Source organism: Pogoniulus pusillus, chromosome Z, assembly GCF_015220805.1.
Source record: "Pogoniulus pusillus isolate bPogPus1 chromosome Z, bPogPus1.pri, whole genome shotgun sequence".
Lineage (NCBI taxonomy): Eukaryota > Metazoa > Chordata > Aves > Piciformes > Lybiidae > Pogoniulus > Pogoniulus pusillus.
Genome location: NC_087309.1, coordinates 92,799,663 through 92,823,575, shown reverse-complemented (window position 1 = coordinate 92,823,575; position 23,913 = coordinate 92,799,663). Strand labels below are relative to the sequence as shown.

General features: G+C 44.8%; 1 protein-coding gene across 3 annotated transcripts in view; it reads right to left on the bottom strand.

The window, feature by feature from the left end:
• KCNN2 (potassium calcium-activated channel subfamily N member 2) overlaps positions 1 to 22,284 on the bottom strand; it is a 107,645-nt gene extending 85,361 nt beyond the window's left edge. For all 3 annotated transcript variants that reach the window (XR_010309099.1, XM_064176585.1, XM_064176586.1), the window contains exons 1-2: positions 21,166 to 22,284; positions 20,797 to 20,892 (exon numbers count right to left, since the gene is read on the bottom strand). Coding sequence is in view for 2 of the 3 variants with exons in the window: in XM_064176585.1 (XP_064032655.1) it covers positions 20,797 to 20,892; positions 21,166 to 22,284 (1,215 nt within the window). In the remaining variant the exon portion in view is untranslated. The remainder of the gene's footprint in view (positions 1 to 20,796; positions 20,893 to 21,165) is intronic.
• Between the last annotated feature and the right edge of the window lie 1,629 nt (positions 22,285 to 23,913).

The window sequence follows — 23,913 nt, the reverse complement described above, 5'->3', positions numbered from 1 at the left end:
GCCTTGGTCTAGCAAGAACACTACTGTCAGAAGTCAGGGCAACTGGGAATGTCAGTACCAAAGTCACCTGCACTGAAGTTATAGAAAACACAGTGCCATGAAAGCCAAAGAAACCAACAGTAACAAAATTCTTCATAAAGATTCCCTACAGTCTCTCATTAGGACGTACTGTGAAGCACTACATTCATTTCACATTGCAGTATTTGGAACATCCCCTAAATAGGCAGACAATTCTTGAAAATTAAAGGCATGGACTGGATGCCAAATGACTCATCAAAGCATAGCACCACAATTTGAGCAAGCCCAGACTTCAAATATAGTTAGAAATCCTGATCAGGACTACTTCCACAGCACTTGAACTCTTGGTGTCAGTGTTTCCTTTTGTAGAAACATAATTTAAGTGACAAAAAATGTGAGGATTTCCCCTTTGATAATGAAAAGTACAAAATAAATGCTTGTTATACATTTGTTTCACTCTTTACAGGCTACCTTATGCCTATGCAACAAATCACAGAACTGATGTATAGCTGTTTATGGAAGACAAATAGCTGCTCTCAAAAATACTACAAACAACAGTATTTATTGTAGACTACAGATAAGAAAGCTCAGAAAGCTCTCTACCCACAAGTGACAACAAAATTTATGGATATGAGCCCATATATATTTATTTCTCAGATGTTGTTTTTTATTTCAAATATTATCTTTTATACGCAAAAACTTATCCTTTCCCTCTGGTATCTTCTGAATACTCACTGGTGCCTTCTTTTATCTTCCCTCTGGTAACTTCTGAATTCAGTATCAGGCTAGGTCCTTCCCCACAGATGCATCCCTACCAATTTTGCAAGACAGACTACACTTGGAATTACACTTACATGACTTTTAAATTCTCTACTTATGACCCTCACATCTCCTGCAGTTTTAAGTAACTTTGTGATATGTACTTGTTGTGGAGGGCCCGTAGGCCCGAAAATAGGCTTATTTATGCCTTGCCCTGCCTGGACATGTTTTTCTGCCTATAACCAGAGGTAAACACATAAGCGAACACAAAGAGGCATAACAAACCTGGTGCCATAAATTCTGGCCTGCCCAGGGCCCCTCATCATGTAAACATGTTAGTGTAAGCCCATGCAACCAGCTCATGCTTACCGGGTGATAGGCCCGTGCTATCCCTGTATTTAGGAGGTCCAGGCTTGTGGCTTTTGCCTATTATGGTATTGCTTTGGCTAACTGCCAACCTGATTGGTTATTCTAGTGGCCAAGTGATCTTTAATCTTGGCCCATATTTAATAAATGGGGGTACACAGGTAAACAAAGTGCTTGTGCTCCCACACATGCTCGCTTAGACTCACCAGCACTGCTTCCTGCTTATGCCTGCCTGCATGCCCACCCACAGTACGTCTGCCCTTATGGAGCTCAGTCTCCCAGCCAGCCGTGCACCCTATTGCATGCCTGCTGCCTTATTATTGTCCAGTGCACGCCACTGCCGCTGAGTTACCAGGAGCAGACCCCAACTGTCTGCATGTGATCGGCCTGCTGGCCAGTGTGTGTGCTCGTTTGAAGCAAGCTAGAATGTTTTGGTGAGAAAAACTAGACCATAGGCTGTGAAAAGGAAAAAAAACCAACAACGGTGATGTCAACTTTCCCTCAGAGTCTTGCTGAAGAAGAATGAAACATTAGATAATACTCTCACCGTTTTGTCTTCACTCTTGGGCTGGGCTTTGACTGAGCTGCATCTTCTTAACCTCACCTGCCACTCACCTTTGCTTCTTAACCTCTTGGCTGAACCTCTTTTCTTCCTTAGGACTGGGGTAAGGTTGAGAGGGGCAGGCAGAAGGTGCAGGGGTGGTTGAGAGCCCCTCCTGGGGACTCAGGTTTCTGGGAGGGGAGTTGTGTTTCTGTATTACTTTTATCTTGTATATTTCTGTATATTACTGTATATATTGTAAGTAGCTGCTTGTATACTGTGCTAGCTGTAAATAAATAGCTTTATTTATATTCCCAGGGCCCGGCTGTGTCTAGTCTGGGTACCTTCTAAAGTGTGGGGGGGTGGGGAACACCCAAACCACCACATAACTTTATTGGCTTCACCCAACGTGGGGCAAATTCATTTGAGTGACTGTTAATTAACTCTGGGAATCAAAATGAAGCTAATAAAGCAGCTATTGTACTTGATGGGGGCTCTTATGTGGTCTGGTTTCTGTTTTCTTGCATTCAGTTGGATCAAAGCCCAAATTGTTTCTTACTTTCTTAATGTAGCTTATACGAAGGCTAAAGCTAAAGTTACAACCATTTTCTGGTCCCGGGGTGATCTCATTCTCGGCTATGCTGGTTTTAATGTCACTGAAAATCTTACCGTTAACATTATAGGAGTATTTACCAATAATATTACATCCAATCAAAATACTGCTTTAACTGCAGCCCTCATGAGGGTAATTCACCCCAGAACTGAGATGCCAGACATTTGTTCAGGATTTTGCTCACGTAAAATTGTGATGCTTCTCTCATGTGTTATCCTGGGTCTTACAGTTTTGATTTTCATATTAATTCTGGCATTATGTATGAAAAATTCGAATGCAATACCTGCAAGAACTAGGAAAGTCTCTGTCTCAAAACCAAACGGGATAGTTTTGCAAAAACAGTGTACAAGTGGGAACCAAAACAAAGGAACACAATCTGCTCCCCAGCCAAATTCAGGGACAGTAGTCCCTATACCTCCCTATCCAGATTCTGGGAAAACTGCCAATGCTCCTAACAGTAATGACAACAAAGACAACAAACAAGGATTGGCAGGCATCCCAGGAGTACAGGCAAACACTCAGAGTCAGAATGTTCCTAATAACACTGATAATACTAACAATAATAACACCAGTTCAGCCAGTGCAAACCCCCAGACAATAGACCAGAACCCTGTTAGCTGTAAGGCAGATCTGAACTCACAGACCTCAGGCCAGACCCCCAATGATTCAAACCCTCCAGTAGACACGTCCAAGTCTGTTGCTGTGCAGGCCTTTTTGGCACCTGCTAAGGCAAAAGCCAAGACACAGCTTTTGACAAAGTGTGACTCAAAGGAGGACATAAGAGAGGGGACTTCTGGTGAGTAAGAAGAGGAAGAGGAGGCATTTAGTCTTCAGGACCTGGCAAACATGCTGAGATCTCAGTACTCAAATGAGAAGAGCGCTGTGAGGTTAGCTGCCAAGAAAGAGGATCGTTCCAATGAGTTAAGAGTGCTATGAGAAAAGTTCTGTTTCTAGGCCAGGGACAACCAGAACAACAAGAGGAAGAGGAGGAAGATGACATTCAGGAATCCAACGATCCTCTCAGAGAGGTCAGGGAAGTTAGAAAGGAATACTCAAGGGATGTGGGAAGCTTTCTCCTGCAGCGGAGCATGAAAGGTAAACATCAGACCCTGTGATGTGAAGTGTCCTTGGAGCCTTGAGGCTCCCAGGGCCTGAGCCGGCAACTATGAGCAACCCACGCACAGCTGTCAGGGGGTGGAATCTGCCGGTCCCTGGGGCGGACGCAGCCCCAAGGGGGGCTGACCCTGGCCAGCCCCCCTGGGTGGTACTCACAGGTTGTTTACCACAGGTAACCTATCTCTGCCTTACACATAACTTGGGGCCAATCTGTACTGTCCACTTCTGCCAGCCCCAGGCTGGCTGGAAACACCTCCTCTGGAGCACTATATAAGACACTGCACTACCCTAATAAAGTTGTACTGATGTACTGATGCACAGATGCCTAGAAGCTGCTGTCTCGAGTCGTCAGTACCCCGATCTCGCCTCTCGCCAGCCTCCGTACCCCGACAAATGGCGCTCGAACAGGCTAATTGGCCCACCGTATCGCTGCGGCCAGGCACTGAGGCCTGCATCGTCACCACCGGCAGGCCTCCAGGCCGCGATCGACAGAACTCTAAGCCGGCCCTTGAGCCGCAGGGGCCCCGAGGAGGGGCCGAGACATCGCTTCACCTCCGTGCGTAAGGAGCTGGCAGAACCGTAAGAGATCGGACGCTACTATACCCCCTGCTGGGGAAACACGTCTCTTTTTTTTCCTTTTTCCTTTTTTTTTTTCTTCTTTCTTTCTATTTTTCCTTTTTTTTCTTTTTTTTCTCTTCCCCCTTGCTAAACCCGTTACTAACCACGAGGGATGGGTGTCTGCCGGTACGGACGGCCTATATAGATAGGCGTTTATTAAAAAAAAAACAGTCGCCGCTCATAAATATGGGGGCAAATTTTAATAACGGCAACTGGTGTGACAACAGGTGCGACCATATAGATGGGCACTTCTGGGGGCAGTGATCGTGCATAGTCAGATCCCCCCAGGGCAGTTGCCGCCGGAAAGCAGACCATCCCCTTTCTCCCCCCCCTTCCTTTTTTTACTTTCGGCGGAATAGCGACCGCGTGGCGCCGGCAGCTCCCTCACCACCCCGTCCCCGATACGGACAGAACGAAAAGCAGACAGAGAAAGTAAAAGCGGCAGCAGCGCCCGCGCTTCCCAAGTCTCGCCGCCGGCGGGAAACGCCCCTCCCCAACTGCGGAGCCCGGCGGAACCCAACCCCCCCCGTGTCCCCCACTGATCGTGGGTACAGGACATGAGAACACCAAAGAGACAGACGGACGAACAGAAAGACTCTGGGGGACCGGGCTCGAAGACCAGCCTGCGGAGATCAGCAAGAAGTCGTCTGGAAGTCCGAGCCGCCCTCCCCTTTCCCCCCCCCCCCGCCCCCGGCCGGCGGCAGAGTTCGGCAGGGTCCCTTTGTCCCTGTCCCGTCCCGGCTTGGAAAGTTCGAAAATGGCGGCGGCTCCGCAGGTCACGGGACACACCTCTCCCCCCCCCCCCCCGCACTTCCTCAGCGAGAAACGAACAGCTTAGTTCTTGCTGTAACAAACTCGTATTGCTGTATCTTGCTACCTATATGAACTACTGACGTCAGTATTAATGCTCTTTTTTGATTGTACTGGATCTTACAGGAGTTAACTGAATAGGATGTTAAATGATTGTTAATTGTATCAGAATTTCTAGGAAGATCTTTTCCCCTCTGTTCTGATTCTGACTTTCCTGTGGTACCACACTTCTTGAGTTTTTCTTTGCCTTTTTTTTCTCCTATTTCCTTCATTTCCTAGATCTTTGAGCTGTTAAAATAGTATAGTTAAGGCTCAGAGTCTGTAATATAACAATTATGGGATTTTTTTTGATATGGGGAAATCATGGGATGTTCTGGTTTTGGGTTCTTTCTGTATATCTGGGTGTTTTCTGGAATAAAAAAAAAAAGAAAAAGAAAAAAAAGGGGGAAAAAAGGGGGTAGAAAGACAAGGGAGCAGGTATAAAAAATTCTGCAGACAGGATCAATGGATTTGTCAGCCTAGGCATTCAATATGTTTGTATTTGTTTCTGTATTTGTTCACTTGCATTTGTCTCCGTGTTTGTTTGTGTTTGATCCCTTATCTTCACAGGCATTGTAAGATGGAGACCAGCTTGAGTATGATTAGCCTGTCCTTTCCTAAGGTGAGCAGGAATCCTGCTCAGATGGCAGAATTGTGGTAAGATCTTGAAAGGAGTACTGAAATGATGGCTGTATGTGTCTATGGATGATGAGGTCTGATCATGGTTAGTGAATTTGGGTATTTTCATGAGTTTCAGTGATTGTGGTTTAATGGAATAGATTCAGTTTAGCATCCTTTTGTAAAGGCCAAAGCCCACTCAAATTGGCATAAGATGGCAATGTGACCTTTTATCTCTTGCAAGGGCCCTGCAAGGGATAAAAAACACTGCCCTAAATTCTTAAAGTAGATGAAGAACTGTGGGAAAAGGCCTAAGCAGAATATTCTGAATGCAACATCTAAGGCATATCTTTGTGCTATATTTAGAGGCCAGTAGTTCTTAAAGCACAATGGACAGATGCAACTCATAGCTAAGAGGTGTGATTAGAACATCGAGATTTCTGAGAACTACAGACTGAATCCAGAACTGTGGGAGCCTGAGGAGAAATACTGGACAGCTTGGTGCAGCTGCAGCTCTACAACATCAGCTGCCACGCTGAGCCAACGAAGACGACGGATTTGCACTCTCCAGTGACTGTGATGTTCGTCTGGACTTTTGGGCTTTGAACATTTGACTCACTGTCGCTTACAGGAATAGCTTTTGGGATTCCTAGCTAAGCTTGGGTTGTTAGTTTGCCAGACTATTACCACTAGCAAAAGGGTTCTTCACAGATGCGTTCTCTTAACTTTAGCGTTGTTAACCTGCACTTGTATCATCCATACCTGTATCAAACACGGCCTGTATAAGATCGAACGTGGGTTGCTCAAAGAAAAGAAGGGGGTATTGTAGGAAGCTTTCTCCTGCAGCGGAGCATGAAAGGTAAACATCAGACCCTGTGATGTGAAGTGTCCTTGGAGCCTTGAGGCTCCCAGGGCCTGAGCCGGCAACTATGAGCAACCCACGCACAGCTGTCAGGGGGTGGAATCTGCCGGTCCCTGGGGCGGACGCAGCCCCAAGGGGGGCTGACCCTGGCCAGCCCCCCTGGGTGGTACTCACAGGTTGTTTACCACAGGTAACCTATCTCTGCCTTACACATAACTTGGGGCCAATCTGTACTGTCCACTTCTGCCAGCCCCAGGCTGGCTGGAAACACCTCCTCTGGAGCACTATATAAGACACTGCACTACCCTAATAAAGTTGTACTGATGTACTGATGCACAGATGCCTAGAAGCTGCTGTCTCGAGTCGTCAGTACCCCGATCTCGCCTCTCGCCAGCCTCCGTACCCCGACAAAGGGAATCAGGTGAACCAATCCTAAGCTGGCGAGTGAGATGTCTTGGCATTGGTGCAAATGCCCTGCAGGTAGGAGACAAGTCTGCCAAGCAGGTAGGACCACTCACCAAGGAGAGTGGAGTGGCCAAATACCTAGCAAGTCCTCTTGGTAGGGTTAGCTTGTGGACACGCCTTCTGTTGGCTGTGGCTATGAGATATCCTTCCCGAGATGATCTACCATAGGCTGCCAAGAAGTGGATCACCGTTGAGCAGGGAATTAAGCTTCTGAAGGAGTTTGCTGTGAAGGAAGTCCTTTAAGGAGAGGCACACATGAGCCTGATGACATTCCTCTTGGAAAAGGTCTTGCAAAGAAGCTTATTAAGCTTGCTCCTTCATCCTACGCTAACATCTTCGCCAGCAAGCTTCTATCAAGGAGAGATAATGGAAGGTCTTTCACTGTTGGTGAATTCACTGACCAGCTCAGGCAGATAGAGGACTGCTTGCCACATTCTGCTATAATCTGTGCCATAAACGCTCTGGGTACAGAGATGAAAGAAGGCATTGACAATGGCATTAAGAACAGCATGAAAGAACTGAAGGAGGATCTCAAAAACATTGCCAATCTGGTAAAAGACACCATTCCTGCATCTTCTGAATGGGTGCATGTTTCTGCAATCAGGAACAGACGCCCACCTCCTGCAAGGCAATTCCAAACCAGGAGGAGACAAATTCCACCTAAACATCAGCAATCATGTGTGTCACTGTGGATAAATCTGCGTGACACATACGGTGAGAATATGAAAAAGTGGGATGGTCAACCTACTTCAGCTCTTTCAAAGAGAGTCAGGGAACTGCAGAGTGGCAGAAACAGAGGCAATAATGCCAGGAAAGTAGCTGTCACTTCTTCAGCTCCCCAGAGCAACTGCAATTGTTCCAACAATTTTAATTTCTCTCACAACAACACCAATCACTGTGTACACCCTACATGCCATGTTCAGCATTAGGGGTGCCCTGCCTCCAGCCAGCAGGAGGAAAGGGATAGTGGAGAGAACCGAATCTATTGGAATGTATTCATTAGGCAGTTCAAAAGTTTGGAAATACAGGGCTTCAGTTGACACAGGTGCTCAGTGTACTTTATTGCCATCAAATTGCAAAGGGACAGAGTCCATTTCTATTTTTGGAATCACTGGTGGATCTCAAGAGTTAAGCAAGTTGCAGGCTGAGATCAGTTTAACTGGTAAAGAGTGGAAGAAACATACTATTGTAACTGGTCCTGATACTCCTTGCATTCTGGGAATTGACTTTTTGACACAAGGCTGTTTCAAAGATCCAAAAGGTCACAAATGGGCTTTTGGAATAGCATCCGTGGAGACTGAGGATGGTAAATTGGAATTATTCATTAGACCTGAACTTTCAGATGAATCTGCAGTTGTGGGACATCATGACACAGAGGATCTGGAAGCACCAACGGCTACTCGAACTGTTCATCATAGGCAGTACAGAACTAACCGTGACTCTTTGTTGCCTATTCATCAGCTGATTCGTCAACTGGAGAATCAGGCTGTCATCGAGAAAGCTCATTCACCTTTCAACAGTCCCATCAGGCCTGTCCATAAACCTAATGGCGATTGGAGACTGACATTGATTTTTGAGTCCTCAACGAGGTGACTCCACCCATGAGCGCAGCTGTGCCGGACATGCTGGAACTCTAGTACGATCTGTAATCAAAGGAGGCTAAATGGTATGCTACCATAGACATTGCTAATGCTTTCTTCTCTATTCCCATAGCAAAGGAGTGCAAGTCATAGTTTGCATTCACCTGGAGAGGAATCCCATACCAGTTCAACCGTTTGCTTCAGGGGTGGAAACACAGATGAATGATCTGTCACTCAGACATCACCAATGTACTGGAGAAAGGTAAAGCTCCAGAGCACATACAGTTCATTGATGACATCATTATGTGGGGCCAAACTGCTGAGGAAGTCTTTGAGAAAGGTAACAAAATCATTGACATTCTGTTGCAAGCAGGTTTTGCCATTAAGAGAGACAAGGTCAAAGGACCTGCCAGAGAAATTCAGTTTCTGGGAGTGTAGTGGCAGGATGGTCACCGTCACATTCCACAAGATGTGATCAATAAAGTCTCCACCATGGCAGTTCCCACCAATAAGATGGTCACGCTATCATTCTAGGGTGCAGTGGGATTTTGGAGACTACACATTGCTGGATTCAGTCAAATTGTCAAACCTCTTTATGATGTGACTTGTAAGAGAAACAATTTTGAGCAGGGACCTGAACAACAAGCAGTCTTTGATCAGATCAAGGAAGAAGTAGTCCATGCAGTGGGCTTGCGACCTGTGCAATCTGGTCCGGATGTTAAGAATATTCTGTACACAGCCACCAGTGATAATGGTCCATCTTGGAGCCTTTGACAGAGAGCTCCAAATGAGACATGTGGTCACGCACTTGGTTTCTGGAGATGTAGCTACAGGGGTTCAGAGGCAAATTACACCCCAAAAGAGAAAGAGATACTAGCAGCTTATGAACGGGTAAAAGCAGCTTCTGAAGTGATTGGAACTGAATCACAATGGCTTTTAGCTCCTAGACTGCCAGTTCTAAACTGGATGTTCAAGGGCAAAGGTTCATCACCGCATCATGCCACAGACACATCCAGGACTAAATGGATGGCTTTGATAACCCAACAAGCACAAATGGGTAATCTTGATCGACCTGGTGTGGTGGAGGTGACCACCAACTGGCCAGAAGGCACAGACTGTAACAAACCTCCAGAGGAGAAAATAACTCGTGCTGAGGAAGCTCCTCCCTATGGTGATCTCTCTGATCAGGAAAAGAACTATGCTTTGTTCACAGACAGTTCCTTTCATCTTGTTGGGAACAAGCGGAGATGTATGTCAGCAGTCTGGAGTCCTACCAGGAGAGTTACTGAAACAAGAGATGGAGAAGGAGAATCCAGACAGTTCACTGAAGTAAAAGCTGTCCAACTTGCTCTTGATGTGGCTGAATGTGGCCCTTTGAGCTGATCCTCTAATGCAGACATAGGGGAGAGATGAACTTTCCAGGGATAGGCCACATAAATGGCAACAATAGATAAATTAATATAATTTCATTGGAGCATCAAGAACTTAATGTCTAGAAGCACAGTTTGTTCTGCCCCTTCTCCCGCTGGCTTCGGCTGCTTCAGCTTCGTCTGTCTTCTCCAGCTGCTGTTTTGGCTACTGCTGCTTCTGCTGCTTCGCCGCCGCTTCACCCCTCCCCCATCTCCCTTAAGGTTATTGTATTGTTTTTTTCCTCTTCCTTCCTTCTCTAGTTATTATCTCTCTTTACATTGTTATACTTATACTATAAGAAAATACAATTTCATCTTTCCCTGACTTTCAAAAAACAAGGGAGGTTTGTGTTGTGAATTTTCTTCTTGGGGGAGGGATCAGCCTAAACCCGGGACACTGAATGTGAAAATTGGCCTATCCTTTACCTCTACACCGAATCATGGATGGTAGCCAATGCTCTATGGGGTTGGCTAAAGGACTGGAAAAAGAATGGTTGGCAGAGGAAAGAAAAGCCTATTTGGTGTGCTGATCTACGGCAGGATATTGATGCATGACTGGAGAGAATTCCAGTGAAGGTGCAGCATGTGGACGCACACATGCCTAAGAACAGAGCTACTGAGGAACAACAACACAATCAGCAGGCAGACCAAGCTGTTAAGATTTCTCAAGTTGATGCAAACTCTGATCTTGACCTTGATTGGAATCACCAAGGTGAACTGTTTCTAGCTCGGTGGGCCCATGACTCATCTGGATATCAAGGCAGAGATGCAACATATCGATTGACTTGTCCATGGATGCTATCACCCAAGTCATCCATGACTGTGACATTTGTGCTGCTATTAAGCAGGCTAAGCGAATCAAGCCCTTATGGTATGGTGAGAGATGGTCAAAGTACAAGTATGGTGAAGCCTGGCAGATTGACTACATCGCTTTGCCTCGATCTCGATCTGGTAAGCAGTATGTGCTAACGATGGTAGAGGCTAGCACCAGATGGCTGGAAACCTATCCAGTTCCACATGCTACTGCACGCAACACCATTCTTGGCTTGGAGAGACAAATCATGTGAAGACATGGAACTCCAGAGAGAATCGAGTCAGACAATGGCACTCATTTCAAGAATAATCTTGTGAAAAACTAGGCCAAAGAGCACGGTATTGAATGGATCTACCATGTGCCCTACTATGCACCAGGTTCAGGGAAGATTGAGTGCTACAATGGTTTGCTGAAAACCACCCTAAAAGCTATGGGGGGTGGAACTATGTAAAACTGGGACAAACATTTAGCACAAGCTATCTGGCTGGTAAACAGTAGAGGTTCAGTAAACAGAGCAGGACCTGCACAATCAGACTTGGTCCAAACAGTAAACGGTGATAAAGTTCCTGTTGTACATGAGAAGAATCTGTTAGGGAAAACCGTTTGGGTATTTTCTCCTTTGGGCAAAGGGAAACCTGTCCAAGGGGTGGTGTCTGCTGAAGGTCCTAGTCATACCTACTGGATAATGCAGGAGAATGGTGAAATCCAGTGTATTCCACAGAGAAATTTAACCTTAGCTGAGAGAGTTTAAGTTGTTAGGAGTTTTCTGTTCTAGATACCATCGGCATCCAACACTGAAAGAATCTGCAGTACATGAGCACGAACCCTATGTCACCTGGGAGTCCCTGTTCTTGTCTCATCTATGAGGAGACAAACTGTTCTGAGCTTTTGAATCACCTACATGTGGGATAGGAGAAATGAAGTGTGAACTGAACTTGTAAAATTCATTAGTGTAAATATTGGTTTAGATTAGATCAGATAGTTCTTAGCAATACTCTGAGTGAAGCAGACAGGGGTGGATTGTGCTCGTTTGAAGCAAGCTAGAATGTTTTGGTGAGAAAAACTAGACCATAGGCTGTGAAAAGAAAAAAAAACCAACAACGGTGATGTCTACTTTCCCTCAGAGTCTTGCTGAAGAAGAATGAAACATTAGATAATACTCTCACTGTTTTGTCTTCACTCTTGGGCTGGGCTTTGACTGAGCTGCATCTTCTTAACCTCACCTGCCACTCACCTTTGCTTCTTAACCTCTTGGCTGAACCTCTTTTCTTCCTTAGGACTGGGGTAAGGTTGAGAGGGGTAGGCAGAAGGTGCAGGGGTGGTTGAGAGCCCCTCCTGGGGACTCAGGTTTCTGGGAGGGGAGTTGTGTTTCTGTATTACTTTTACCTTGTATATTTCTGTATATTACTGTATATATTGTAAGTAGCTGCTTGTATATTGTGCTAGCTGTAAATAAATAGCTTCATTTATATTCCCAGAGCCCGGCTGAGTCTAGTCTGGGTACCTTCTAAAGTGTGGGGGTGCAGGGTACACCCAAACCACCACAGCATGACATCATGCTGACACTGCACAGCATTGTACTCCTTCTGCACCTGAGGTCCTCCCTAAGAATCTCTGGCCAAAGCAATCAGAAGAAGCCAGGACACAAGGGCAGAGATTGCATTCTTCACCAGAAGAACAAGGTCAGAGACTGTCATTTCCCTGGAAGCTGGGAAGATTCTCCTTTCCCCTGACGCCGGGAGGATTCCAGTCTCAAAGTCCATGGGCAAAGAGTCCCCTGAAGTTTGGAGGCTTGTATAGGCTGTGACATAGCCCCGAAGGGTGATTGACAATTAATAAGAAGTTGAAGGCTTTAATGCCTCTGTAATTTCTATTGTCTCCTGCCATACAGCAGAAAGAGTTTCAGCCCACCTTACTGGGCAAGCAGCATATTGACCCCAAGCGGCATTAAGCCATGGGGAAAGTCCTCTCTCTGTTTATTGTTTGAATTGTGTGCTAGTTATTAATAAGTTATGGTTTGATATTACTCCTAGAATGTCTTTCATAACCGTTTAGAACAGATATTGATATTAAAATTCAGTGGTTGGAGGTGGCGAGAGTTCAGAATATTGAAATTAATAAATTACATATTTTTATAGATTATCTTGCACCAATTAATTTCTCCCCTTCACCACAATTGGCATGGGTGGCAGAATATCCCTCCGTGACAGTACTCAATGAGAATGTAAGAAACAATTCTGTTGGCCATAACAATTCTGTTGTGCGTTACAAAGAATCCAGCTCTCTCATTCTTATCAGAATGGCTCTACAGCATGAAGAAGCCACTGAGATGCCATTTTGGCAGAGCAGGTTTCCCTTCTAATAAATGTTTCTGTACAGAAAAACAAACAGACAAAACCCAACAGAATAAAACAAAGTCAAACAAATAAACAAAAAGACCCAGAGCAAATTACTCTTAAAAAGAATAAGTGTAGTGGTTTGAAAATAAAAGGATATTTAAGGCCTATCCTTTGTTTTTACTTTACATGGAATTCACAGGATACTTCCATCTGTTGTGAAAGTCTTTAGTATTTCCTCAAAAAGGAATTTAATTCACACAGATGGAGTACAATTGCAAGGACTGCTCAAGAGGGAAAAGCTGAATGAATCAGTAAGTTACAAATGTGTGACTCCTGGCAACTACAATAAAACAGTATTATATAAAATATTTAAGTGTGATGCTGAGGTTTTTTTGGTTGAAAACGCCTGCATTCAGATACACAATAATTCTTTCTAAACTGTAAAACATAACAATCTCTTCTGATATTCTGACAGTTTCAAGAGGAAATTATTTAATATAGCTTTCATGGAAATAATAGAACAAAGACAATTTACACAACTTCCAATAAAAATATTCCATTCACATTTTACACGTAATTTATAGGTATCCCACATATAACATTTTCCAAATGGAAGTTTTTCCATTTAGATTTTCCATGCAACTTAATTTTTTATTAAAAACAAACAAACAAACAAAAAAACACCAAAGAGAGAGCAAAAGAAAAATAGAAAAGCATAAAAAATGACTGGTTGTTTGGTTTGCCATTTTTTGGAAACTTCTTCACAAAATTACTTTCTTTTTTGCATATTTGACAATATTCTCAAGTAGTAAAAGAAACTTTGTACAATCGTCAGTATAAACAGCTTATCTGAACACTAATTACAAAATCAATTACAGTCTCTTCTCTTAAAAGGAGATTCAGAGACTCAGAGCAGTAATTCACCCTTTAGTAACTAAGTGAAACAACTTCTATCATCAAAATCAAGGGTGAAAATAGTTCACTGAAGTTGCACAGAAGGTTCCACACAGTTTTTTTTAATTCTCCCAAGTCCTAAGCAGCAGCCCTTCCTGCTCTGATCTTTGCTTAAAAAATAAGACAAATATGTCTCAACCCAAATTCAAAGCCCAGAATACTACATTTAGTAATCACATACAAACCACAATCAGAATCACAAGAGCATTAATCTGGACTTGTCAGTCTTGGCACACATTCACTCTAATTCAGGCAAAGCAGAGCTGCAGTAAAGAGTTATGTGATCTAAAGTCCCCACAGTGAAGGTCGTAACAATACTTTCACATTAAAGTATGCATATAGAATGCCTCTGGGATCACACACAATGGTATCTCTGTGAATTTCAGCTAAGTGACACAATTTATATAAGCCCAGAATCTGTTACGAAAGTTCTTCTTCTACAAGGGCAATAATATACCTTCTCACACTTCATTATGCACTACTATGTCCTGATGAACTTCTGACTGCCTTGTTAAAAAACACTCAGAATAATAAAGCCTATGAATCCTAGATATGGCCAGGTCATCCATGCAGCATCCTGACTATCAGGTACAAACTCCTCCTATATTCTAATGGTGCCTATTGGAAACAGAGGCATCTGGAAAATATTATTTTGATGCAAAAGGCCTCAAATATGTTTGGATGCTGACCAAAGTTAAAAGGACTTTCTTATCAGCCTTCTGTGCTTTATTTATCACAGTGTTGTGTTTTAGAGACAGTGGGAACTGGAATTTTTCATAGGTCAACAGGTTTTGCAGACAAAGTCTATCAAAAAATTACTGAATGGAACTAAAACTAACTCTTTTCACAAAAAAATCCTAAAATGTTAATCTGACAGACACAGTGTACTTGGATTCTTGTATGATTTCCTGCTGTTCAAAACATGTGTGGAATGTTGTCGTGGAGGGCCTGCAGGCCCGAAAATAGGCTTATTTATGCCTTGCCCTGCCTGGACATGTCTCTCTGCCTGCACCAGAGGTAAACATATTAAATGAGCATAAAGGGGCACAACAGACCTGGTGCCATAAAGTCTGGCCTGCCCAGGACACCTGATTGTGTAAGCCCTCACACGCCTAGCTCGTGCCTGCCTAGTGTAAGATCCGTGATTCCCATATTTGGAAGGTGAGGCCTCTGGCTTATACCTATTATGGTAAGGTTTGGCTGACTGCCAACCTGATTGGTCAATTTGGTGGCCAATGGGCCATAACTCTCAGCCCACATTTAATAAATTGGGGTGCACAGGTAAACACGTGCTTGCTCCCTCACATTGCTTGCTTGCCTGCCTGTGTACATACTTGCAGAGCTCACTTATGCCTGCCTTTTTAAGATTACCTGGTGTGTGCCATTGCCACAAGTTGCCAGAAGCACACCCACTTGTCTGCACATGATCGGCCTGAGTAGCCAGCATTACATCATGCTGAGACAGCACAGCATCCTGCCTCTGCACCTGAGATCCTGCCTACATATCCCTGGAGAGAACATCCAGAAGAATCCAGCAGTTCAGAGGCTATTTCCCCTGAAGCTGGAGGATTCCAGCCTCAAAGTCCACAGGCAGAGACCCTGAAGAATGGGACACTAGGCATAGGCTGTGACGTAGCCCTGGAGGGTGATTACTGATTAAGCAGAAATTGTGAGTAAATGCTTTAATGCCTTTGTAATTTCTATTGCCTCTGCTATAGAGCAGAAAGAGCTCTCAGCCCACATGCTGGGCATGTAGTTTATGACCCCAAGTGGCATTAAGCCTCAGGGAAAATCTCTCTGTTTAATAGTTTGAATGTATGCTAGTTATTATAACAGTTAATGTTTGATATATTCCCATAATGTCTTCATAACCGTGTAGAACAAATATTAATATTAAAGTTCAGTGGTTGGGGGTGGCAAGAATTGAAAATATTGAAGTTAATAAATATATATTTTTATAAAATATCCTCTCGCATCAATTAATTTCTCCCCTCCACCACAATTAGCGTAGGTGGCAGAATACTTCTCTGTGACAAATGCTCTGTTTAATACATATATGGAATGTGTATTAAACATGATTAACAGATGATACTTTTTTCAGTCTGAACATGAAGTTACTGTATCCTGGATCAAAACTGCTACACCCTGAGTTGTGCTGACGCCTGATACAAGGCCTAGTTAAAAAAAATAAAATCACTACTTGTCAACAGCTTTCAGACTAGAATAAATTTATAATTCGAATTTTATTTTCACCTATGCTCTTGATTTAACTCATTTTTATCAGCAGCAGATTTTTTACGGTCTGTGTGTAGTCCCACATGTTTCAATATACCTAGGCAAAGGCCAGTTAGACTCAGCATAGCCAACCGACTGCCAACAAGGCAGCTAATGAGATGCACATGTACCTGAGTAAAAAATAAAGCAATTAATACAAATACTTAATCTGGCCTGCAGAACATCCATTGCTTCCCATGACAGAAAAGCGTAAGGCAGTTTAACTTCCTATATGGTTATGACTGCAATTTTTTTACTATAGAACTTTTCATTGATGATAATAAGATAATGAAGTGTCCACAGTGTTTATTATTATACTGCATTATGGAATTTATTTGCCCAATAAACTGGTCAAGAGATGTATTGCCATTCTTCGCTGTTTCCTGAAAACTGCCTGTTCTATTTCTTCAAGTTTTCAGAAACATAAAAAGAAGAAAACATTCTTGATTCTTCAGCAGGATGTTTAGCTGTGATAACCTTCCATAAAGTTAATCGAGATTGAAAGTGTTTCACTCCACATCTCCCAACAACACATTGTTTTCCTGCCACTTCAGAAACATTTAGGGACTGAAGGTGCTTTTTCCCTGGAGCCCTGGGAGGCTCTTCTGTGAAAGCAACGGCTTAACCTTGACCTTGGAGTTTGCAAGACTTTACGTAGGTGTTCTGCCTAAGCATCTCAGAAATGTCTAGAAATCTCATACAAAAATATGACAGCTCCTATTAATTTCTACCAAATAACATCAACTTCCATGTTTCTGCAGAAGTAAGAACATCTGTATCAAGGTGAAGGAAAAGAGGTTCAGACTCTGTCCCATGCTGCTGCTTCACTTATGGAAAATGGTATTAAGTCATAAGCTGTTTATGAATTAAATGGAAAATTTATACATCAAAAAAAAAGATAATTAGATTACGCTGTCTTCTCATCTCTTCCCTCCTCCTTCTCCTCAAACTCTAAATTGGAATATCAGTCAGCGAGAAATACTAGTTCTATGCTGAGAAAAAGACAAAACAGAATCTTTCCATTAATCTTCCAAACAGGGACATGCTCTGAAGAACTAAATCAACAAATACACAAGCTTGGAGAGAGAGAGAGCATTGCATGTTTCATTATCTCCTAAATGTGATGTTTGTAGCAGCATTATAGACATGACAACAATGGCCCAAAATAAGAACACACAGATTAGGAGTTGCCACTGTCCTCAACTCTCAACATCGTTAATGTTGTGCATTGGGGTTTCTTTCTAGAAAGGGGAGAGATGTGATGGAAATATGCTTGTAGGTTTTATACACTTTTCTGAAAATTATAATGTAAGCTATAAGCTATCATTTAAACCAAGTTGGTTTCATCCAATATGTATTGCAGGCTTAAGACCAGCTTCCATTTATTAAATTTAATAAGAGCTCACACTTTATTCTTAAGACTTATACAGAACAACTAATATAGCATGATCACTGAAAACCCATTTGATTGAAATATCTCTACATTTCCAGGATTTCACAACATTTCACAGCATCCATGCAGTGATTCCCATCTAAATAGTGATGCACCTTCCTGGTTATCAGTCTGCAGATGCAGAGCTCTGGGTAAGTTCCAGGGAATTAATGAGCAAAATTATGCTGCCAACAAGCATTGAACGCCAGGCTGCAAACATGGCCGGAGTGGAGCTCACTTGACGAGGTGGGCGGGAGTGGTAGGGCGCGACCGCTAGGTGTTCTCGCAGCGGGGCCGGGTCCCTGGCACGGACCTTGCCGCTGCGGGTGCGCAGAGCTGGGCCGGGTTGGGCTGGGCCGTGCGGAGCTATTTGCGGTGCTGAAAAGGTGCAAGCGGAAAATGCACCCCTAAGCTATACAAGACGGCAGGTGCTCAGCTCCTCCATGGCACACCAAACACGGTCCAACCGACAGATAAGATTCAAAAGAAAACTCATCTGTCCCACGTCAATACATTGCTTACTGTTAGGTCTCTGGATGACTCCCTACAAGTCCCTATAAACCTCCCTTGACGCTAAACACTCACCTGGGTCTGGGACAGGCAAACTCAGGAGTTTTAACTGACTGGACAACTTCTTGCAAAGCAAAACACACAAGCAAGGTCATTTGCACAGAAAGATTAGAGTCACCTGCTAAGTCACGGCCCTATAGACCTGCTTGCAGCATGGCTGCTTGGATTTCCTACCACTAATCAAGTTTACAGTCTGCTGAAAAGGATAAAAAGGATGGTTTTCACTTGCTGGAATTAAGTCACTAGGAGCTCCTAAACATTAAGTTTGTAATTCGTAATATTTACAAGACTCTCAGATTTCTATTTCCCAACATGTTTTGTCTCATGCTCTACAGAAAAATCTTTATTTCCACCAGAGTATGAAAGTTAGCACATGTCAAACAGAATACACTGACCTCCTGTTTCATGAAACAGTTTGTTTTTTCCAATTCCTTCTTATTTACACAACATGCACTGGCAAAGTCCAAGCACATAAGACAAAAATTGGAAAGCTATATTCAAACTTGAGCAGGATAAACAAATAGCCAGTGCAGCGAGTCCTCCTGGGCACAACTGAACATCTACAGGCACATTCTATATATGTATATGGCTCATTCTACTGCATATAGCAGAGTATCAGACTTACGCAGTATTTTATTTTCCATGGAGAAGATTCTATATGTTTCTACGCTGAAGTATTTTAAAGGAACGTCTGTTTTCCAGATGTCAAGTGTAACACAAATTTACAACTGTAAACAGACATGTGTTTTTCTCTGTGTGTTCTTCAGCTTACTTTTTAAAAGTCAAATGTGTGTACAAAACCAGACTATGCCTAAATTAAAAAACTATCTGACATCTAACAGCTAAAGATGGTGCTATGCCCTTTCATCCTAACAACCTTCTTGAAAATGAGAACTTTTCTTTTTCAACGTGATGGAGCCCCCTGAAGCTGCAGATCACTCCAAGCCCTGCCATGATTACTGACATTTGCAGTGTCTCTCAGATTGAACCATACAGTATTTCTGTTTACAGGCAGGTGTACTTGTGTTCTGCACTGTCAGTGTTAAAAAACTGTATTAATCTTGACTAAGTCACATGATTGCTTAACTCCTTCCATGCAGTTGTATACATATGGAAGTTCTTTAAAATAATCATAAAAACCCAACCAAAATTGAACTACTACTACTACTTCAGTTTCAGATTGGTTTGTTTTTTTCCTGACCCATAACATAATCCTAAGGAAATGAAAACTTGTAACTCTTCACCTGAATTAAAAATACAATTGTATCTTGGAGTAACTACCTAGTATGCGCTGATGCATACAAGAATGCACAACTATTTGATTATGTTGCATTAAAATTTCCATGTGAATTTTCTAGAAAATTAATAGAGTAATTAAAACGTTTACTGAGGGTTTTTTTTTTCAGTTTTGCTCTTCATGCCTCAAGCATCACTTGTGAAAGATAAGCCAGAGAATAAGACTCCCACATCGCAGCAGTGCCATTTATTTATTTTACAGAGAAAGAAATGTCTTCACCAGCACTCCAGTAGTTTATAGAGATGCTCTTTCACCAGCATCCTTGTTTATTTAGTACAATATCATTAAGTAGCTTTCAGTATCTTTGTTATTAATGCAGAGAAACTGGGCTCTGAGCCAGGAATGTAAGTTTTGCATGTGCAAAGACTGCACAACATGATCCAATTTGGCAAACAGTCCTCAGTAACATAATACTTCTTTAACATTACCTTAAGTAGGAGACTAGGTACTATTTCACATTGAAACTACAGCATTCATTTGCACAAAAAGCAGGATACTATACAATCCTTGATTTTTATATTTTTTACTGAACGTTACCAGTACAAAAAAATTGTCTTTGACCTTGAAAGCCATCGTTTTGGCTGATTGCTCAATGTATCTCAAACTAAACTGAAAAAAGCAAAAGCACCAGTGTATTTACAAGGTATTTTTCTCTTCAAAGCTTTGAAATCTCTCTGTTGTATGTTTCAGTTGAGCCGAAATGCCACATTTCCATTTCTTGGTCAAAAAATTTACAACTGAAACTATAACTAAATCCTTCAGACAGAACCTGTGACAATATTGTGGGACTTATTCTAGAGTTTTGATCATGATGTTCCTCCTAACTCTAGCTCTCCACCTTTCTTAAGTTATCCTCTATCACATTCCTCGGGGTTGTGAGGCATTAAATTAAACAATTAAAGCTTAACACTTCCCTCTCCTCTTAAATATTCTCCTAGAGTACTCTCATCCGAGACAGCACAGTGGAGTTCACATACAGTGATGATAATTAACCTTGCCATGAAAACACAGCATGAAACTCAGTCACTTGGCGATAAAAGACTGCGAAGGCATGTTCTAAGCCCAGAGCTAAGCGTTCCCATAGCATAACTGGAGGCAGCACGCCCTAGCAAGCAGAGCTTCCCGACGTGTATATGCCCACCGTGTTTCTCTCCAGGGCTGATGTCCATTCACTCCACTTCCACAGGCTTTCTCAGCCAGAGGGAAACGACAAATACTTACCATCACTGCACCCTTAGACAAACCACCTTGCTCTCCCAGTTATGCCAGCAACACTCAGTGACCCACAGGAGCAAATATTACCTGGATTTCCCTTGCATGGTAGACGATAATGAGCCCGAGCAGGATGATTGTGGACAGGCTAATAAGGCATTTCAGAGCGAGGGAATACAGTGACTCCTGAAAGAGAAAGACACGGCCGTCCCTCAGAGACCCACGCACAGGTGCTGTACCCTTCCCACTTCCACCCACCCCACCCCACCTCCCACTCCACTCCCGCCCTGCCCCGGGGAGGGCCGTCTCGCCTCACAGGGCGAGTGAGGCCGGAGCCAGAACAGAGGACGCGCAGCTCGCCGCGCTAGGTTCTCTGAGGGGCTAGGGACGCCACTCCACGGTGCCGCGAGGCACTTGAACCCGGCTGCCGCGCCGGACCGGCTGTGAGGCGGCGCGTACCTTGGTGTAGGCGCCCCAGGAGAGCTCGGTCTCGATGACCATGACGACGATACCGAACATGCCGAAAATGAGCGCGTAGTCGCTAAGGCGCTTGCGCTTCTCGAAGAGCGCCCGGCGATGCCCCAGCTTGTAGCCGATGTTCTGATTCTTCTTCTTGCTGGACTTGCCCCCGCCGTTGTTGGTGCTGCCTGGACCAGGGCCGGGACCGGAGGAGCCGTAGAGCGCCAGGTTGTTGGAGTTGTTGTGCTCGGGCTTAGAGACCACGATATCCGGGGCGGCCGGGGTGCCGGCGGCGGGGCTGGCGAGCGGCGGCTGAAGCGGCTGGGACTCCGAGTCCAGTTCGTGTAGGTTCCTGCGCGACGAGCTCAGGTTGCTGAGCGGTCGCATGACGCCGCCGTTGAACCTGCAGCTGCTCATGGCTATTTCGGTGAAGGGGTTGCTCTCCCGGCGCTGATGATTGTGGTGGTGGTGGTGATGATGGTGGTGGTTGTGGTGGATGCTGCCACTACTACTGGGGCTGTCTGCCTGCTGCTGCTGCAGGCTATGGCACTGGTGGTACTGAGGGTACTGGTGTGGCTGCCTGGACGAACCAGTATGACTGGAAGGGGTAAGCTCGCTAACGTTCAGTTGGCTGCCCTGCCGGGAGGTAGCGACGGAAGACAGCGGCGAAGAGTGAGTCCGGAAAGCCCCCGAGAGGGGCGAAGAAGTGCGAAGCAGCAGGGGCAGGTTATCCCCCGCGGCTGCCGCAGCAGCCCCATAGTAGGCGCAGTTGTTGCACTGGAGACATGGGCTCTGCTGCTGCTGGTAGTGTAGGTTTTGCTTCTCCTGGCTTTGCTGCTGCTGCTGCTGCTGCTGCTGCTGCTGCTGCTGCTGACAGTGCGGTGGCGGACGCTGCAGCTGCTGTTGCTGCTGCTCGAGGCCGAAGCCCGCCGGGAACTGCCGCGGCGCGTCCATGCCGGTACCGTTAAAGCCGCAGGAAGACCGGGCGGTGGTGCACCCTGCGCAATGCGTTATGGTCGGCAGAGGAGAGTCCTGCTGCCTCCACGAAGGGCCCATCGCGGCTCCCGTAGAATCCAGACGCCGCGTCCGATTGGTCGGGCGGACCAAAACAACGGGCATCACGTCACCTGAGTGGGGAGGATCGGCCGCGGCATGAGGCGGTGCAGGGTCCTCCTCGCTTCCCTGCCCCCACGCGGGTATCCCGCCTCGCCGCCTCGCCGCCTCGCCGCCTCGCCGCCTCGCCGCCTCGCCGCCTCGCCGCCTCGCCGCCTCGCCGCCTCGCCGCCTCGCCGCCTCGCCGCCTCGCCGCCTCGCCGCCTCGCCGCCTCGCCGCCTCGCCGCGCTTAGAGGTAAGATCTGCTTTCGTTCCCCGTCCTCGCCCGTCCCGCTCGGGAATGTCCCGCGATGTGGAAGCGTGCGGGGTTCCCGGGGGCGGGGACCGTGCTCGCTCCCGGGATTACCCCCGCCAAGAAGGGACCTCCGTAGTGGGGCTCTCCAGCTTCCCTGCTCTCCGCCGTCGCCCGCATCTGCGCCGTCTCTGAAACATTGGCGCCTTGCTTCGGAGCTGTCCAGCGGGGCTTCCCGCTCGACGACCTGCAAAACACAGCGTCGCGCTCGCTCGCTTGTGCTGCCCGCGCCGCGGACTCGGGCCGTGCCCGGCACGGACCGTTAGAGGGAGCTGAGAGAGGCCCCGGCCTCGTCTGTTTGCCGTGAGCCCTCCCCGGCATGTCTGGGGCCTGTGATGAAAGGACCAGGTGCGGGGTGATCGCACGACGCGGGCTCTGTCGGTGGCTGCGCCTTTCAGCTAGAGAAGGGAGAGCTAACCGCCAGTGCATGAGGCTACCGCTCGGAGCACCGCAGAGGGTGCGTGGCGGCAGGACATTTACTGTACCACTGAGTAGCAGCGTTCACCTGCGACTCCAGTTTGTGCACAGTGCCAGTGCAGACTTCGAGTTCATCACCTGCTACCATTTGCCTTTTCCCCTTTCTTTCTCAAACTCTCATTGAGTAGTTAGTTTCTGCAGTTCGCTTTGGCAAAGTAACGTCACTTTTCTGTGTTTATTTAAAAGAAAAATCTTAGGGGAGGAATCGTGAAAATCATGTTTTACCTTGTTTTAGCAGTTTCTTACTTGCCATCTAAGTGAGATTATGAGGGTTGTTCGTTTTGTTTTTTTTAACATCAGGCAGGCAGCACTGTGTGTTTTGGAAAAGCAGATGTAAAATGCTGTATTGGGGAAAGTTTCTCTACATCTTTAACAAGTCTATAATGTTAAAGACAAAATCCTCTAAGTGTTTCTAGGAAAAAAACTTAAATCCTTAAAATTTCTCTCATACAACTTTCAGTTTCCTTTGAAACCTTATGCCCTTGAATGGCTTCCATTTTAGGAGTTAGGCACTGTCATTAAAAAGATTTTTACATATACGCTTTGCTATAAAATTTCTATTAAAATTCCTAATCAAGGTGTACTTTATAAAGCAAGCATTTATTGCACACATGCAATCTAATGTAAACATCGTAGTAACAACATAGTAATGTTGCTTATACAATAGAGATTATTTACTGAGGAACGAAAAAATTCAAATTTTTATAGGTATAAACATACGTTATTTTAGAGTAAACAAACAGCAATAATGCCTTGTGATAATTCAATTTGTTTAATTTTGTTTAGTTTATTTTGGACTCACATTCTTGCACAAAAGGTAGAGCTTTCCAAATGCATCACTTTGTGTTTTTAAATTATGGTGAAA